We start from the raw sequence: 13,376 nt of genomic DNA on the forward strand, positions 1-13,376 counted from the left end.
ATTCAGTGAGGTGCTTTCTATGCCCCTGATGCCCGACACGCTTTCTACACAGGCCTCTGCCGAGACCCTTTTGGAGTCTGGTATGCCGCAGAAATCCACTTCGCCTTCTGAGCCTTTGGCTGTCTCTGCCTCTGTTAGGTCTGGAGCCGCAATGAAGGCACCAGCTTCCAAGGAGGTTTTTCGCACTACCAATTCTAGACAAAAAACGACATCTTCTCTTCCGACTACCGTTTTTCAAAGACCAACAGATTCTCTCAGGCCTCGAAGCCAGGCCACTCCTAGAAAATCTGCTTCTAGCCACCATCTTGCTTCTGCTCCCCCCACCCCAAGCTCAAATGCTTAAAATGGTTGAAGATCTCATCTCCCTTATCTGAGGTACTCAGGCCCCCACTCCAAAAAGAGAAAGGCTTCCTTCTCCAGAAGTTATGTCAGACCAATAGTCTGAGGAATCTAATTATTCTGTCTTTGAAGAGGAGCAACAGCCCTTAGCTGTTTATGAGGATTCAGATGCAGAGGAATCTATCACCACTGCCTCCCCTCCAGAGGATCAATCCTTCAGTGAAACCCTTCACTCCCTCAGGGAACATTTTCAGTGGGAATCTCAACACTACCCACAGTCAAAGAAATGACTTAGAGAGTTTCTGGACCTGCCCCAGCACAGACCCTGGCCATTCCACCTATTCTAGAAGTGGTGTATGATGTTTTCCTTGAATCCAGTTTAGCCCCTAATGCCGTGCCCTCCTGCTCCAGCTAAACCTGACAGGTACTACAGAGTACCGGATTCTCACAAATACCTGTACAAGAACCCTGATGCAGACCCTGAGGTCATTACACAGGGACCCAAAGGAGCTAAGACTAGTTCTGCCAAGAATTATCTTCCTTCTGACAAAGACTCCAGAGCTCTGGACAGATGGGGTAAAAAAAGTATACACCTCTGCAACCTTAGCTATCAGAGCACTCAACTGTCAGTTCCATATGTTAAAATATCAACAACACACTTTGGAACAATTAAAACAGAAATTGCTACCTCTCCTGATGGTGCCAACTCAAAAGAGCTGGCAGAATTACTACACTCTGCTTGTCAAGTGGCCAAGCACTCATTACAATGTGGATATGACACAGTAGAAGTCCCTAGCAGGGCAGCAGTGACAGGATCTGTTATTAGAAGTCATGCATGGCTGAAGGGACAACCTCTCCCTGATCATGTCAAATCTAAACTTATTGATGCACCCCTAGATAAGGAATGCCTGTTTGGGGAAAAAGCAGAAGAGGTGCTTAAAAAGATGGAAGACAAAGTAAAATCTATGCAAACAATAAAAGATTTCTTTCAAGTTTAACCATCCAGATTCAGCAGGAACTTCCCCACTAAGCACCGGGCCTTCCCTGCACCCAGCAGACAGGGCCAAGGTAAGCCCTGCAGGGACAGGACATCCCGGCCCCTATCCCAGGGCCACCAAAGAAGCAAACAATGGACCACTTCTGCCTCTAAGGCAGGGAGTTCTAAGCCAAGCTTCTATGGTAAGCACTCACAATGACTCTCCCCCCCCCCCCCTCTGCCCTCCTTTCACTCATCTAAAACTAGGAGGAAGGCTCACCCTCTTCAAGGACAATTGGGTCTCTATAACCAAGGACCAATTGGTATTAAAAATTATTTCTCAGGGATACAGATTCTCCTTCAGCGAACTTCCTATTCCAAGAGGGTACCAAGACCTCCCCCCAAACAAGTGGGCAGAGGCATTAAAACAGGTAAAAACCCTAATATCCCGGGGGGCAGTAGAACTTGTCCCTCCTGATCAAACAGGAAAAGGTTTTTACTCCAGACTATTCATTGTTCCCAGAAAGGAGGGCACTTGGCGTCCCATCCTGGATCTATCCAAACTGAACACCTTCTTGGTGGTCCCCAGATTCAAATTGCTAACCTTGCAGCAGCTCCTGCCTGTGCTCACACAAAATGCCTGGCTGGTGACACTAGACCTAAAAGATGCCTACCTCCACATCCCAATCAGGAAATTGTGCAGAAGATACCTGTGCTTCAGAGCAGGCACTCAGCACTTTCAGTTCTCTGCACTACCCTTTGGCTTATCTACTGCTCCCAGAGTATACACCAAATGCTTGGCCCCAGCTATAGCATTCTTCAGACAGACAAATATACAGATTTACCCTTACCTGGACGACTGCCTCATTCAGGTGAACAGCAAGTAAAAGTTGCTCCAGCATCTTCTCTTTGTCAAAAAACTCCTAACTTCCCTAGGGTTCACCATCAATGAAAAAAATCAAAGCAAAACCCCTCCAGGAAGATTGTTTTCCTGGGAGCTGTGCTAGACACAGCAACCCTAATGGCCTTCCTGTCCCCAGAAAAGCAGAGCTTCCTGCCTCTCTACTTCACCACGCTGGCTTCCAGAAGTCACCTCACTGCGAGGAAGTTCCTGCAAACCCTGGGATACATGGCATCTTGCATCCTTCTCATCCCTCTCGCCAGGCTTCACATGAGAAAGCTTCAGTGGTACTTAAAAAACCTTTGGTGTCAGCACTCTCAGTCCCTACAGACCACTCTCCCACTGATCCCTTGCATAAGGGATGAATATCTCTGGTGGGCAGAGGCCTGGGCCTTGAACAAGGGTCTTCCCTTCATCCTCCACCCTTCCAGCCAGACCATCACCACCGATGCCTCAGACATAGCTTGGGGCACTCACCTAGCAGGCAGGTGTACCCAAGGCCTTTGGAATGCCCAGCAACTTCACTTGCACATCAACCAGAAAGAAATGATAGCAGTGCAAAATGCTCTGACTTCCTTCCAACTCCATCTCTGGCCAGGGGTCCTCCTTATAAAAACAGACAACACCACAGTAATATGGTACATCAACAAGCAGGGAGGCACCCAGTCTCACCCCCTGTGCAGGTTAGCCATGAGTCTCTGGCTTGCAGCCACCTCCATGAGGCTACACCTAATTGCCCAATACTTACCAGGGATCAACAACACACTGGCAGACCACCCAAGCAGAAACTTACTGGACCCTCACAAATGGCAGCTCCACAGAGAAGTCTTTCTGCAAATCACCCAGGAGTGGGAGACCCTAGAGATGGACCTCTTTGCCTTGCACCTCAACCACCAGCTGCACAAGTTTTGTACCAGGAAGTATCACCTCCTAGCATGGAAGGTGGATGCCTTGACCTTCCCCTGGCACTCCTTCTTTGTGTAAGCATACCCTCCTCTGCCCCTTTTTCCCAAGGTTCTGATCAAAATAAGAGAGGAGAGACCAAAGGCCATCCTCATCGCGCCAGATTGGCACAGACAGCATTGGTACCCCTCACTATGCAGTCTGACCTTACAGCCCTGAAGCTGCTTCCCCTAAAGTCAGACCTCTTGACCCAGGAGAGGGGGAAGGTACTGCACCCAGACCTACAGACTCTCAAACTTTCAGCATGGCTTATACACTAAAAACTAACAAGAAGTCAATGTTAAGCAAACAGGTCCTGGACAACATCACAGAGGCCAGAAGGCCCAGCACAAGAAAATTTTATGCAGTAAAATGGAAAAGATTCTGCTCCTGGAAACAATCAAAAGGGGATAGTGCCTCCCAACTTTCCATCCCTCTCAACCTGGATTACTTAGCAGAATTGCTCAATAGTGGCCTCTCCTTCTCCTGTATTAAAATCCATGCCTCGGCCATCTCTGCCCATTATGATTCAGACCCCTCCCCTCTTCTCTCATCCTTTGCTTAATCAATTTCTCAGAGGGGCTTCTAATATCAGGCCTCCCACTCTACCCTGGGACCTGAATTATGTGTTAGAGAAACTAACCTTACCTACTTTCGAACCTGCTGCTTCAACAGAATTGAAATACCTCTCCTGGAAGACTGCCTTCCTACTAGCTATCACCTCAGCCAGAAGGGTCTCAGAACTTCAAGCTCTCATGGATGTCGAGCCCTTCATAATATTCCATACAGACAGAGTCTCCCTGAGGACTAATCCCTCCTTTATGCCCAAGGTGGTATCTGATGTGACCCTTATCCAAGCCATACACCTTCCCACCTTCTTTCCCAACCCTCATAACAAGGGGGAAAGAATTCTACACTCACTAGTCATGCACAGACAACTTAGATACTATCTGGACTGCACTAAGCCATTCAGAAAAACTGACCAGCATCTTGTAAGTTTTGCCCCAGGGGCAGAGGGGAAGCCCATCTCCAAACAAACCATTTCCAAATGGATTTCACACCGTATCCATTTTTGCTGCAGACTACATGAAAAACCCATCCCTAAGTCGATCTGTACTCACTCCACTAGGGCAACTTCCACTTCCACTGCCTTTCTCAGAGAAGTACCTACCAGGGACATTTTGGAAGCGGCCACTTGGACCTCTGTCCATACCTTTACAAAGCATTGCCACCTACCTTTCTTTTCTAAGTCTAGGGCAGGGTTTTCCTCTACAATTCTGCAGGGCCTCCTGACCAATACCTAGGACTCTGCCTATTCTTCCACCCTTTACCTCAGCTTTGGGAATCCTCCCACAAGTGATAACTGCAACAGTGAAACATGAAGAACATAGTACAGTTGTGTACACTTACCATAAATGTAGATATTCGAGTGTAGTCACTGTTGCAGTCTTGGTTTCCCTCCCTCCATCCCCCATTTAACATCTTCCCCCAGGGGGACACATCCTTCCCGGTGGCTCTTCGCCACCAGGACCACTTCTCTCTTTTCCCTTGTGCCTCTGATGGGTTAGGGCAAGAAAAACTGATGTAATGATGTTGGCTGCCTTGCTTTATAGTACTGGCGACCTGACATCAGACTACAGGCGACAACAGCTGGTGCGCAAAAACATTGACTCTGGTATTCAGGCTGGCTGAGGGCTACCACAGCAGGGATAAGCCACAGGTGATGACTGCAACAGTGAATACACTCAAACATCTACGTTTATGGTAAGTGTAACTGTACTATCTTATTCTCTACAGCCTGTAATCCATGGGTATTGTAAAACCAGTGAAATGTTAGCAAGGGTGGGCAGTAATGGGTGTTGTAAGAGCAGTGAGATGTTAATAAGGTTGGGTTTTAATGGGTGTCGAAAGAACAGTGAAATGTTAGAAAGGGTAGCCAGTAATGGGTGTCGTAAGAGCAGTGTAATGTTAGTAGGAGTATGCAGTAATGGGTGTTGTAAGAACAGTGAAATGTTAGTAAGGGTAGTCAGTGATGGGTATCCTTTGTAAGAACAGTGAAATTTTAGTAAGGGTAGGCAGTGATGGGTATCGTAAGAACAGTGAAATGTTAGTAAGGGGTAGGCAGTGATGGGTATTGTAAAAACAGTGAAATGTTAGTAAGGGTAGGTAGTAATGGGTGTTGTAAGAACAGTGAGATGTTAATAAGGGTAGGCAGTGGTGGGTGTCATAAGAAATGTGAAATGTTAGTAAGGGTAGACAGTAATGGATGTCGTAAGAACAGTGTAATGTTAGTAAGGGCAGTGACGGGTGTCGTAAGAACAGTGTAATGTTAGTAAGGGTAGGCACTAATGGGTGTTGTAAGAACAGTGTAATGTTAGTAAGGGTAGGCAGTGATGGGTGTCATAAGAACAGTGCGATGTTAATAAGGGTAGGCAGTGATGGGTGTCGTAAGAGCAGTGCAATCACTGCCTACACTTATGAAAACAAAATTGCCACTGATTCTAAAGACAACCACAAAGCATTCTATAGCTATGTCAAGAATCTCAATGACAACAGTCAGATCTGCTCTGAGTTACAGCACAATGACACTAAATATACAGAACCAACTGATATTCCCAACATCCTGGCAGATAGGTTCAGTGCTAACTTTACCCCCCTCTCACCCCCTAAAGGGCCCATCTTTATACGGGAAGAATGCAAAGTTCCTGTAATCACGGCTGCACAGGTAAAAACCTCACTTTCCAAAGCCAAGAACACAGCATCCATGGGACCTGACAACATCCCAGGCTGCCTTCTACATGAACTACAGAATGAACTGGCACCCCACCTAAGTACCATGTTCAATCATAGCTTCACCTCAGGCTTTGTGCCCATTGAATGGTGCACCGTGACAGTTATCCCACTCCACAAAGGGGGGGCCACAACAGACCCCGGGAACTACCGCCCCATTAGCTTGACGAGCCTCGTCTGCAAGGCCATGGAACGTATCAGCATGGAACTCATAAACAAAGACATTGGAGATCTCCAAACTCTGGACCCCACACAGTTTAAACCTGATAGACTTCTTTGAAGTAGTCACCAAAGCCATAGATGAGGGTAAGGTGGTTCACACAGCCTATCTAGATCTCGCCAAGGCATTCAACACCATCCCCTACTCTGGAATTATAGATAAACTCACTAAACTAGGTATACATCCCTATGTCACAAGATGGGTTGCCAACTGGCTTACTGGCAGAACTCACACTGTTAAAGTAGCAGACTCCAAATCAAACTTCAGACCAGTGACAAGTGGAGTACCACAGGGTTCAGTCCTGGGTCCTCTCCTGTTTGGTATCTACTTCTCTGAAGTACAGGCTAACACAGAAGGTCTTTGGCTAACTAAAATCGCAGATGACTGCAAACTAGGAGCCATAATCGAAACTCCTAACAATGTAGACATCCTACAAAAGGGCCTCACTGAGACAGATGCCTGGTGTCAAAGACATGGTCTCAAGCTCAATGCCAAAAAGTGCATTGTCATCCCCTTTGGTAAAATCTCTGTACCTATGAACTACCACATAGACGGTAGTCTACTTAACACCGAAAGTGTGATAAGAGACTTTGGGACACAGGTGGACAGTAGTCTCTCCTTTGATAATCACATTGCCACAGTGGTCAGGAAATCCTTCTATGTGGCACACCTCATCACAAAAGGTTTTTCATCCAGAAAAAAAGAGGTCATTGTTCCCCTGTACTCATCACTTATTAGACCCATTATAGAGTACAGTGCCCCTTTTGGTATGTACCTCACAAGACATCTACAACAACTGGAAAGGCCGCAAAAATACCTCACAGAGGATTATTGGCCTCAAACAGATGCCTTACGCAGACCGTCTCAAAAAACTCCAGCTTTACTCCGTCGCATATTGCCTACTCGGAGGCAATCTCTGCCTAACATACAAAGCTATGTCAAACCCAGAGCTGTTGGACATGCTCCACTTAAAGAAATCCCAATCCCTCCAAGCTACATGCTTTAGGGACCTAAACCTTGTCACCACAATTAACGGAACATGCTGGAGGGATAGATTCCTGTCCCAGAGACTTCCCATACTCTGGAACATACTACCTATCTATGTCAAACAGAGCTCCTCATTAGCACTCTTCAAGAAAAATCTTGATGATTGGATGGGTAATAGGAAATTCACCTCGGTTATCACTTCTGTGGTTCTGCTTGACAGGGGCACAGGAAAATAATTTTCTTGGTTGGCAAAAGCCAGGGTACCTTTTTTGCTAGGCTTGTATAGGCCCTAGGGCCAATAGCCTAGTACCTACCTATGAACCTATAAACCGATAATAAGGGTAGGCAGTGATGGGTGTCGTAAGAACAGTGTAATGTTAGTAAGGGTAGGCAGTAATGGGCGTCGTAAGAACAATGTAATGGTAGGCAGTAATGGGTGTCATAAGAACAGTGCAATGTTAGTAAGGGTAGGCAGTAATGGGTGTCATAAGAACAGTGTAATGTTAGTAAGGGTAGGCAGTAATGGGTGTTGTCAGAACAGTGTAATGCTAATAAGGGTAGGCAGTAATGGGTTTGGTAAGAACAGTAAGATGTTAATAAGGGTAGGCAGTAATGAGTGTCATCAGAACAGTGCAATGTTAGTAAGGATAGACAGTGATGGGTGTCATAAGAACAGTGAAATGTTAGTAAGGGTAGGCAGTAATGGGTGTTGTCAGAACAGTGTAATGTTAGTAAGAGTAGGCAGTAATGGGTGTTGTAAAAATAGTGTAATGTTAGTAAGGATAGGCAGTGATGGGTGTTGTAAGAACAGTGTAATGTTAGTAAGGCTAGGCAGTGATGGATGTTGTAAGAAAAGTGAAATATTAGTAAGGGTAGGCAGTAATGGGTGTTGAAAGAACAGTGAGATGTTAATAAGGGTAGGCAGTGGTGGGCGTTGTAAGAACAGATAAATGTAAGTGTAGGCAGTAATGGGTGATGTAAGAAAAGTGAGATGTTAATAAGGGTATTCAGTGGTGGGTGTTGTAAGAACAGTGAAATGATAGTAAGGGTAGGCAGTAATGGGTGTTGTAAAAACAGTGTAATGTTAGTAACGGTAGGCAGTAATGGGTGTTGTAAGAACAGTGAGATGTTAATAAGGGTAGGCAATGATGGGTGTTGTAAGAACAGTGTAATGTTAGTAAGGGTAGGCAGTAATGGGTGTCATAAGAACAGTATAATTTTAGAAGGGGTGGGCAATAATAGGTGTTGTAAGAACAGTGTAATGTTAGTAAGGGTAAGCAGTAATGGGTGTAAGAACAGTGTAATGTTAGTAAGGGTCGGCAGTAATGGGTGTCATAAGAACAGTGTAATGTTAGTAAGGGTAGGCAGTAATGGGTGTTGTCAGTACAGTGTAATGTTAGTAAGGGTAAGCAGTAATGGGTGTGGTAAGAACAGTGAGATGTTAATAAGGGTAGGTAGTAATGGGTGTAAGAACAGTGTAATGTTAGCAAGGGTAGGCAGTGATGGGTGTCATAAGAACAGTGAAATGTTAGTAAGGGTAGGCAGTGATGTGTGTTGTAAGAACAGTGTAATGTTAGTAAGAGTGGGCAGTAATGGGTGTTGTAAGAACAGTGTAATGTTAGTAAGGGTAGGCAGTGATGGGTGTTGTAAGAACAGTGTAATGTTAGTAAGGGTAGGCAGTGATGGGTGTTGTAAGAACAGTGTAATGTTAGTAAGGGTAGGCAGTGATGGATGTTGTAAGAACAGTGAAATGTTACTAACGGTAGGCAGTAATGGGTGTTGAAAGAACAGTGAGATGTTAATAAGGGTAGGCAGTGTTGGGCGTTGTAAGAACAGAAAAATGTTAGTAAGGGTAGGCAGTAATGGGTGTTGTAAGAACAGTGAGATGTTAATAAGGGTATTCAGAGGTGGGTGTTGTAAGAACAGTGAAATGTTAGTAAGGGTGGCAGTAATGGATGTCATAAGAACAGTGAGATGTTAATAAGGGTAGGCAATGATGGGTGTTGTAAGAACAGTGTAATGTTAGTAAGGGTAGGCAGTAATGGGTGTTGTAAAAACAGTGTAATGTTAGTAACGATAGGCGGTAATGGGTGTCGTAAGAACAGTGAGATGTTAATAAGGGTAGGCAGTGATGGGTGTTGTAAGAACAGTGTAATGTTTGTAAGGGTAGGCAGTAATGGGTGTAAGAACAGTGTAATGTTAGTAAGGGTCGGCAGTAATGGATGCTGTAAGAACAGTGAGAATGTTAATAAGGGTAGGCAGTGATGGGTGTTGTATGAACAGTGTAATGTTAGCAAGGGTAGGCAGTGATGGGTGTTGTAAGAACAGTGTAATGTTACTAAGCAGAGGCAGTAATGGGTGTCGTAAGAATAAAAACAGTGTAATGTTAGTAAGGTTAGGCAGTAATGGGTGTCGTAAGAACAGTGTGATTTTAGTAAGGGTAGGCAGTGATGGGTGTTGTAAGAATAGTGTAATGTTAATACGGGTAGGCAGTAATAGGTGTAAGAACAGTGAGATGTTAATAAGGGCAGGCAGTGATAGGTGTCGTAAGATCAGAGTAATGTTAGCAAGGGTAGGCAGTAATGGGTGTTGTAAAACAGTGCAATGTTAGTAAGGTGTTGGCAGTAATGGTGAGGTGTTAGTAACGGTAGGCAATAATGGTGAAATGTTACTAAGGGCAGGCAGCACTAGAGTTGGAGTAGGATGTTCGTAGAAATAGCTAATCTTTCTCTGGACGTTATCAAGTGTCAGATCTTTTAACAGAGTTTTATTTGTGAGAGTAATTTATTTGTAAAATTGTCTGCATGAGCTATAACTTATAAGTGAGGTTTATATTCAGTAAATTGGTCTCCACCTGCTGGTGTGCTCAGAACAGATGCAAATGATTGCTGTGTATCATGGATTTAAATTTTTAATAGCCCTGTCCTTCCTCCCTAAAGTTAAATTTGTGTACAGGGCAGACCACCTGTCTGTCTTATCTACTCTGGATAGGAAAGGGTAGTCAGGTGCGTAACACAGATACTACACTGTTTTTTGTCACCAAGACAATCACCAGCCTCTTTCAAAGGCTGTCAGAGACCATTTCTTTAGAGGGCAGGGTTTTGTTTAGTACATGCTTCCAGAGTGTGTAGATATGTGCGATGGTGCACATTAGCTCTTGCAGGTACACCTGTACTGAGCATTACAAGTTAGATTTCCACTCTAGGAGCAGTACCCCCTTTGACAGAGATTTCTTGCAGGCATTCCCCTCTTTATGTGTCATTGTACATGCTTGTTTGCTTTGTCATAGGTTTTTGATTATAAAATTCATGCATACCTCTCAACCTCTTTGCACAAAGAATCTGGGCAAAACTTGACCTAATGGGGGGAACTAAGGCCCAAAAATAGGGACACATTTTAAATACTGCCCTTATAAACTTAGAAGGTTGTTAGAATAACAGGATTTGTCTTGGCATACATTTTGTGAAGGATATAAAGTCTGAAACTCAAATGTATGTCATTATTTAGTGACTTCAGTTCTCAAATCATCCCAGCGATCTGACAGAAAACCACAGATTTTATGAGGAACAGATCAAAAATATGAGGCAAAAATCTGGGCACTGGAGAGGTATGACTGCATGCATATATGTTCCAGTGATATTACCCACCACATAAGTCCTCTTAAAGAAAGGTTGTAAAGATATGCAAGTTGTTAATTGTAACCTGTTTGCTTCTCATTTGAGTTTTGACTCTATAAGTAGTAATTTTGGATCAGTCCAATGACCTTGCTAATGCAAAGATATTTTAATTTTATTTTTACTTCTCTGTTAAGTGGCTAAATCCAGACTCCCCATCTCCCCTGTTTTCATTGCTGACCTGTGAACACTGTCTAGCTGGCTTCCTCTGTCAACCATTGACTTATATCTGTCAGCCTCTCTGGTTGCACAAACATGAATGAGGGAAATCTACTAAAAGAAAAGAGTCACTGCCAACACACTTTTTGAAAGCCCAATGGCAGTGATTTCCTATTAAAAGCAATGATCAGGGAGCTTAGTTTCACTGAGTTAAACACCACTAGATGGCACCACATCCAGTTTAAACTCTGTGAGATGTAGGAAAGCTGTCTGGGGCAGGTGATTTGCTTAGAGTTACACCGTTGTCAAGTAGTCACAGCCATAGGCCATTGAGTGGGACTTTAGAAACAAGGCCGTTATTTGCCCTTCTACCTCTTCTGGAAATGTGTTGTTATGCATGTCTTTAGAAAGTAATTATGTGTAATTATGCACGTCTTTAGAAAGTAATGTACTTCTTGTCCTGTTTTGTATGTATGTAGTTCAACGGTGTATAGAGCAGGTACTCACAAATTGGTACTATATTTTTCCTTCAGGAAGGAGGCAGCATTTTTACTGTTCCAGTCAGTTGGCTTATAATCCCTCCTGATCAGAAAGAAGCTCTTGAGAATACTAAAGGTCAGTATCACTACTTAAGCTGTATTTAATTGTCTCTAGTGAAGTTATAGTCCTTTGTAGAATGGAGTAAAATTATATAAGCAATTGAGAAAATAGTTGTACTTAAATCAAGTATACTGCTTGACTTTCTCTCCATATTCATTTTTATTTTCATTCGTTCACTCTCCGATTACTTGCTTGGTACATGGCAAAAGGTCTAAATCTGAATAGGTTGCCAAACCCTTGCAGGTTGCCGACACATGTTCATTCTCACGTGACATGTATGCCTTTGGGTTGTTTAGAGAAATGCTGCTTTATTTTATTGTATTATGCTTTATTCCTTTCCCATCACTTTTCTCTGATGGGTAGCAGACATTGTATGCCCCCCCATTTTCATGTGTGTGTGTATTTTTATTACTTAAGGGGTTACAGTTATATCTGAGTATGTGTATTATTTATCACAAGTATCATTTAGGGCATCCTAATGAGTGTCTCCTTTACAAAAACATTACAAGTGAACAGCTTATTTTTTTTTTTTTTTTATGTAAAAGCCACTCTGAGTAGCCAGGCACTCACTACACCATGCCTTTTGGACAGGGAGTTGACCTTTGCTCCCTCGTTCCTATATCTCAGATAGTTTCTCAGCTGCCAGATCTTTACTTGAACTCTGGCTTGCACATGTTTAGATCAGGAAGTTTTATGTCTGTACAGTTGGAAAAGCTGCACAGTAAATAATTTAAACAGAAATGTCCTGATAGAAGGAAACATGTCATAAAGTAGTTGGAGGGTTCTGAATATGGAAAATAATGTTAAAACACAGGAAAAAATAGTCATTGGTGACACTGAATAGTTTACATACTTTAGTAGTAAAAGAAGTCCATTGCAGACAGTATTGCTTCATAGCAAAAATGGTATGGAAACGGACAACTGCTAAAAAGAACTGGACTATGGTATTACCAGGTTGTCTGGGGTTTAGAATACATCAGACAAGGAAGGGTTGTAAAGGAATGGTGGTATGTGTAAAACAGTTGTAGTGCAATTATGCTCAAAAATCAGTGAAAAGGCAGGTTTGTTAAGCACCTTAAGCACCCGTCCCCACCGTTAAGCACTAGTCTTGCGCTGGAGCATTGATTGTGGTCAGCAGTTACCACACAACAACAGTGGGAATGAAAGAAAAATGTTAAAACAATCCATTCAGCCTTTCTGGTTTCACCCAAATAGTGTTTTAACTTGTTTAAAAAAAAACATATTTTCCTATCACTCTTGTGAGGTGGTTCTATATGTGGCAGCAGTAAGTCTCTTATAGCTTTAAAATCTTTAAGGCACGGTTAATACATTTTTGTCTCTGAATTTTGCAATATGTTAAAGCTATTTAAGCTGTGTGCACTACAAAGAATGTCAAGAAATTCACCGCCTGAGCTTTGTTCTCAAGATGAAGTTGTTGACATCTTTGTCTTGAACACACAACAAACTTGTGCATGGGGCGTGATTGTTATGTTCCAGTATCCAGAAAAGATTAATCAGTTAAGCACATGTTCTTTGTCTTTCACTGTTGCATTCATCACATTACCCTGCCAGGGTAGTCCTTAGTCGGCCCGAATATCAGAGGCTTAGTATATCTGCGTCGGTTGCTGTCATTCCAAGATTGATGTCAGGTCATCAGTGGTATAAAATAAGGCAACCGGTGCCATTACTTCAGTCTTTCTTGCCGCGGAGCCTGAAGCAGAAGCAGTTTGCACGAGTGCCGGTTGGCTGCTACCTGAATTTTTCATTTCCGAATTGAAGTCTTATAAA

The 13,376-nt window shown here is 43.4% G+C and overlaps 1 protein-coding gene across 3 annotated transcripts in view; it reads left to right on the forward strand.

Moving 5' to 3' along the window:
- LOC122809734 overlaps positions 1-13,376 on the forward strand; it is a gene marked incomplete at its 5' end in the record, with an annotated part of 455,767 nt that overhangs the window by 226,193 nt on the left and 216,198 nt on the right. For all 3 annotated transcript variants that reach the window (XM_044081441.1, XM_044081442.1, XM_044081443.1), the window contains 1 exon segment: positions 11,522-11,603. In XM_044081441.1, the coding sequence (XP_043937376.1) occupies positions 11,522-11,603 (82 nt within the window).

This window comes from Protopterus annectens, chromosome 8.part0 (assembly GCF_019279795.1).
Source record: "Protopterus annectens isolate FY-2018-M chromosome 8.part0, PAN1.0, whole genome shotgun sequence".
Taxonomy (NCBI): Eukaryota; Metazoa; Chordata; order Ceratodontiformes; family Protopteridae; genus Protopterus; species Protopterus annectens.